Source organism: Cucumis melo, chromosome 4 (assembly GCF_025177605.1).
Source record: "Cucumis melo cultivar AY chromosome 4, USDA_Cmelo_AY_1.0, whole genome shotgun sequence".
NCBI lineage: Eukaryota > Viridiplantae > Streptophyta > Magnoliopsida > Cucurbitales > Cucurbitaceae > Cucumis > Cucumis melo.
In genome coordinates this window covers 669,762-675,883 of record NC_066860.1, presented here as the reverse complement: position 1 = coordinate 675,883, position 6,122 = coordinate 669,762, and the positions used below count along the sequence as shown (strand labels likewise).

Genomic DNA, 6,122 nt, shown 5'->3' with positions numbered 1-6,122 from the left:
TTTGGCCTGCAAGAAGAGACCTTTTTTTTTTTTTTTTTTTGGTGGGGTCTAAGCAAAGACAAAAATGCTTGAAGGCCAATTCTAAGCACTTGTTTTTTCACTTCTCTTCTTTTGTGGCCTTTATTATTATTGTTGTTGTTGTTATTTTGTTATTTTAATCCCTCTTTTCTTTTTCTTTTCTTTGTCTTTTTACATCTATTAATCAAAGTTAGGTTTAAAACTCCCAAAATGGGTTTTGGAAAAGATCAACCACACCAACTTCTATGCTTTTCTTCTTGGTGGATTTATTCCATTTCTTCCCTCGTCTTTTGTCTTACCAATATAATACAATCCCCTAAATCTAATATATATCAATTTTAAACAACTTTGAATATAGGTTTTTCTTTTTCAACCGATGACCAAAATTTCCTGATCATGGAGTTCTTTGTCTTAAAATTTGAAAATAATGAAGTATTACCTTTGTCGTTGTCTCTTAACGCACTAAGAGTGTGTTAATTATTTGTATTACCCTGCACACATTTATTGGATGTAAAATTTAAGTTTGTCCGTATAATAATACTCTTATGGTAAAATTTATTACACTCACTCATGCACACTCACAACCCTAAACCTTCATCGCAAGGATAAGTAGCTCACTTTTAGTGTGTTCTAACGATAGCAAAAGCTCGCACTTCACACAATTTTAGAATATCCATAAATAAAATAGTATACAATGTAAAATTCTTACCCCACCCCAAACCAAAAAAAAAAAAAGCGATCATTATAAAGTAAAATTATGTCTATATTTTCATAGTCCCTACTCTTAATGCGTGTCGACATATAATTCAAACACAACAAAATAATAAATAAATAAATAAATATATATATATATATATATATATATATATATATATATATAAAATTAAAATATAGTACAAAGATATAAGATATAATTGAACATATCAAATTATAAACAAAAGAAAATCTGATAATCTACACTTAAAATCAATTTTAATATGGCCAATTATTTAGGGAAAGTTATTTAAAAGTATACCAAATAAATGTTTGATTACAGTTAGGTAATGCTTAGAAGAGAAGAAATGATGGTTCATTATGTAATAAAAATTGCACACAACAAATTGAAGTTTTGACTATCATGAAATGAAATTTAAATCGGAATGATAAATTCAAGTTCTGATTTCCTAAATACGAGTGTAAATCTTTTCAAAATACCTGATATAGGAAAGATTTTTTTTGTTAATTCAAGATTAGTTCATATATTTAAAAAATGTAATAATTGAATCTTGGTTGTCAATATAATTTCTAAACTTGTACAAATTTAATAACCCTTAATAAACTAATATAACACGTATTATTATGATCGCCCCATGTTGAATAATACTTTAGGTCAATTGTTCAATATGTCTCAACAAGTTGGAAGGATATGCATCCAAACCAATATATATATATATATACTTTCATGTTAAATAATACTTTCAAGTCTATGGTTTCCATTACATTTTACCTTTTAACTTTTTTTAATTTTGGTTAAATTTGATATTGGGACATCAAGATTTAAACTTCTAACCTTGATTTTTCATGCATACTCATTTTTTATTTGAATTAATGTTTATTAATTAATTAACAACATAATTAATTTTAACAAATTAACTAAAGGAGTAAAAGTGTTAGATATAGATTTTTAGGAACCAAATAAAGATTAAACTCAAAACTTAAAAATAAAAAATTTACATTTTGAAATGTAAAAATCAAGAGTAAAAGTGTGACATTTTAAAACTTAGAGACCAAATAGATACTAAACTCAAAACCTAAAAACCGATAAGTGTTTTTTTCGTAGAATTTATACGAGCCAACTATTTGTTAGACAAGAATGTTAGCTAAATAAAACTTCAAATATTAGAAAATGCATTTTTAACTTTAAGAAACCACTCATCAAGAAATCAAAATTTACAAAATTTGTCATCAAAAGTAAGATAAGAAATATCAATGACTAGAAAAGTCATTGAATAATGGAATTAAATCCTAATTAATAAAATTATTCATTACATTAAATTTTTCAACAATTTTATTATTTACCTCAAAAAAATATCATAGCAACCTATTTGGCTAATTTTGTTTTTGGTTGAGTTTGTGGAGAGAATTCCTAATCAAACACTTAGCTCTCTTTTTAGACAAGAATTCCTAATCAAACACTTAGCTCTCTTTTACTTTTCCCTCAAAAAGAGAAATTAACCACTAAGGCCATAAATAGTGTGTTTATTGTCTTGTCAATTTCACAATAGGCAAAATGGAAAGTTTAAAACAAAGGTAGATTTTCAAGGAGATTTGAAAATTTCATAACCAAGCAATAAATAAAGAAATATATAAATAAAAATCCCCCTCCTCAATGAACATGATTCAAATAAAGAAAGCTTAAATTTTGACTTTAATCCCTATACTTTGGTCATATTTTCAATTTGAACCCTACATTTTTTTAAAAGTTTCGTTACCGTTTTCTTACTTTCATTTAAAATCCATGTCTTGACATAGATTAGGTAAAACATTAATTTTCAACCTAGCAAATGAATTTTATGAAATTAAACTTTTATTCAGTTCAATAATTATTAACCTTATGCATTACATTTATATTCTCTACTCGTTTTTTTTTTCTTGATTCAATAGCATACAACGTGCATTGAAAAAGATTTGAACTTCCAAATTTTTTGGTCAACGTAATAAACCAATTAAACTATACTCAAATTAGTAATAAGAGTCTAACAAGTCACGATCACTAGAAAATACAAGTTTGGAGCTATACTTCCTCCAATGGATTATAAGTTCCAATCTCCACGTAAGTTTACTTTCTAAAAGTAATATTCTAAAAATAACAGTGATGATAATGCATAGAAATTAAAAGTTTAAAGGATCATAATACAAAGAAATTTGGTCTTTAAAAATTAGATAAAATTAGAATTTAGCTCACATGATTTATTATTATTGTTGGATAAATTACTCGTAAACAATCCATTGGGTAGAGACAACGTATGAAAATATTATTGAAATTAAATCCCAACTTTATAATTATATGAATTAAATTTTAACTTTTATAGAACAAACGGACCAAATTTGTAATAAAACTAAATTAAAAATGAAAGAACAAAAGAAGTAGAAATATAATTGTTGGTAAAGGAAAGGGTAAAAAAAGAAAAGAAAACTCATTTGACACAAAAGGTACAAATCCAATTTAAAATAAGAACCTTCATGGTTGGCACAGTTTGCCAAGCCATTGTCCCACAAGAACAAGAAGAGAGAAGGGGGGGGGGGGGGGGGGGAAAAAGGGTATGGGCCATTTACAAACAACTCCAACACAAGACGTGTAGATGGCTACAGAACCACTGCTGCACGCCCATCAACCACCTTTTTATAAAAAAAATTCTCCAAAAATAGATAGGAAAAAAAAAAAGAGGATTTTTTCAAAGATGAAAGAGAGTCATCCTCGAGAAAAGCCAACACCGATTCCAACCCCACGAGAAGAGAGGAAGAGAAGGAGATGGAAATGAAAAAAAGGAAAAAAGCAGAATAATAAGGGCAACACTGCCTCTCCCTCTCCCTCCCTCTCTCTCTCCCTCCCTCTCTCTCTCTTGGACTGATTCGTTTCAATCGCATCTCTCTCTCTCACTCTATTTATATCACAGACAAAATTTTTAATTACCATTCAAAAATAATAATAATTTAATTTTTAAGGAAAAAAAAACTAAAAGGGTAGGTGACAAAGATGGTGAAGAAGGCAAGAAAAATGGTGAAGGTGAAGAAGGTGGAGATGAAAATGGTGGTGCCCTCTTACCAGACATAAATTCATTTCTTTTCTTTTTTTCTTTTCTACATTACAAAGTTACAACAAACAAAACTCCCATTTTCTTCTTTCTCTCTCTCTCTCTCTCTTATTGAAGAGTCCGTCTAGTCTAAAGACTTGAAAGAAGAGCATCTTCCTTGTCTTTCATGCTTCTCTTATGCTACCTTTTATTATTATTGTTATCCTTCATTCCTAATCTTCTTCACATTGCCTCACCCACCTTCTTCTTCTTTCCCTTATCTTCTTCAATCTTCAATCTATAATCATTCCTTTCTTCATGGCTGTTCAGGCCCAATATCCTTCTAATGTTTTGTTATTGAACAGGTGTGTGTATTTACACATTTTCTACTTACTTTTCTTGTTTTTGTTGTTAAGTTTTTCCAAATCCTTTAATGGGTTTTTTGGATTTTTTGGTTATGATTTTAGGAATGGTCAAGAAGGGCATGATTATTCATTACAGCCACAACCAGGGGGGTTTCTTGACCAGACTCATATGATGTTCAACAATAATATAGGTGAGTTTTCTTGTACATTGTTTTTTTTTTTTTTTTTTTTTTTGGATGGATGGATGGATTTCTTTAGGTTTTTGTGCTGTTCTATTCTAGTTATGAAACATCAGACAAAAGTATTGAGATAAATTTGAGTTGTGAGAAGAGGATGTACCTTTTAGAAATCAATTAATCAATTGGATTTCTGATGAAACCAGGAAGCAATTCTCGGAAGAGAGGAAGAGAAATCTCTACTGCTACTACAACCGTCGCGACTCCAATCAATCTATCTCCGTTACAGCACCAGCCTCATCCTCCTCTTCTTGTTGACCTTGCTAAGCTCCATAACCATCAAAACAATGTCGTCTCCACCGGCCTCCGCCTCTCCTCCGGTGATCATCAACAGAACCAACAGCAACAGCAACAGCAACAACATAATCACAACCACAATCTCGTTCGTCAATCATCATCCGCTTTCTTACCGCTATTAACAGAGGATTTCGCCTCAAATTTCAAACGGCAACAAGAAGAAATAGACCAATTCCTTCAAGCGCAGGTGCTAATTCACTCCCTAACATACAACCAGTTTCATCTTCCGTCTTGATTTTAAATTTCTGAAGGAGTTCCATCCGTCACAGGAAGAGCAACTACGGCGCACATTAGCAGAGAAAAGACAGAGACACTATCGTGCGCTCCTCGATGCGGTGGAGGAATCGGTAGCCAGAAGGTTACGAGAGAGGGAGGCGGAGGTGGAGAAAGCCACGCGCCGAAATGCCGAGTTAGAAGCACGCGCCGCCCAGCTTAGTGTCGAGGCACAGGTCTGGCAAGCAAAGGCTAGGGCACAGGAAGCCACCGCCGTATCTCTACAAGCACAACTGCAACAAGCGATGTCCGGCGGTGGATGCGACGGAGGAGACGGCGGAACCGTGGGCGTGGAAGGACAAGCCGATGACGCGGAGTCGGCTCATATTGACCCGGAACGAGTCGTGATTTCGGGACCGAGTTGCAAAGCGTGTAGAAAACGGTTGGCTTCGATGCTGATTTTGCCGTGCCGTCATCTCTGCCTCTGTGCAGACTGTGACCAAGTGGCTCAGACTTGCCCGTTATGCCATTCCAAACGAAGTTCCAGTGTAGAGGTCTATCTCTCTTAGGGCCCAAATTCACGGCCCAGCCCACGCCCCAATTCAGGTTCTCCCGGCCCATTAACTGGCCCGGACAGATCAATGGGCTTGGATTTTCTTTTTTCTTTTTTCCTTTTCATAAAATTTTAAAAAAAGTATTTAAGTAATAAAAGAATTACATTTCCTTTTTATTATTATCAAATTTTCTTTTTCTTTTTTTAGAAATACTCTCATAGACCAACCGAGAACTCTTTCTTTTTTTCTTTGAAATCTCCATGGAAGTAATGTACATTGGCCACATTGTGGATTTCCCTTTTTTTTTTTTTTACTTTTATGAAATTTCATTCATTTATCTGTTCAATTTTTTTCAGAAATGGAAAATCCATAATAATTATTTTAGGCCACATTTTTCTTTATTTATTTGGTTTCTTTTTCATTTTCCAAACTCAGTTAGTTGACAATGGAGATCGAAAAGATATAATCTCGATTGTGTTTTACATTAATTTCTATTTGATGTTTGATGTGTAAAGTTATTTAGGTAATAAATTTTTTAAAACTTTTTCCAAAATCATCTATTTTTGGGCGAGCATTTAAAACATCGCTTTGAAGATATTGACATTATAATAACTATTTTAATTTTTGTTTTTAAAATTTTGTGTTTGTTTCTCCTAATTTTCACAG

At 32.1% G+C, this 6,122-nt stretch overlaps 1 protein-coding gene across 2 annotated transcripts; it reads left to right on the top strand.

Annotated features, from left to right (window-relative positions):
• The first annotated feature begins 1,262 nt into the window (after positions 1-1,262).
• Positions 1,263-5,632, top strand: LOC103503495 (BOI-related E3 ubiquitin-protein ligase 1). Of its 2 annotated transcripts, XM_008467694.3 has the most exons (4): positions 1,263-4,156; positions 4,259-4,347; positions 4,539-4,876; positions 4,959-5,632. In XM_008467694.3, exons 1-4 carry the CDS (start codon positions 4,110-4,112, stop codon positions 5,469-5,471), a joined length of 987 nt encoding a protein of 328 aa, XP_008465916.1. In that variant the 5' UTR covers positions 1,263-4,109; the 3' UTR covers positions 5,472-5,632. The 2 variants fall into 2 exon arrangements, with proteins under 2 accessions (XP_008465916.1, XP_050939424.1); XM_051083467.1 differs by having other exon boundaries at positions 1,263-4,347.
• Positions 5,633-6,122: the final 490 nt, after the last annotated feature.

Coding starts and splice junctions, on each gene's coding strand:
- LOC103503495 (XM_051083467.1), top strand. CDS start 4,110: ATGGCTGTTCAGGCCCAATATCCTTCTAATGTTTTGTTATTGAACAGG. Junction 4,348..4,538: donor GATGTTCAACAATAATATAG/GTGAGTTTTCTT, acceptor TGATGAAACCAG/GAAGCAATTCTCGGAAGAGA. Junction 4,877..4,958: donor ACCAATTCCTTCAAGCGCAG/GTGCTAATTCAC, acceptor CATCCGTCACAG/GAAGAGCAACTACGGCGCAC.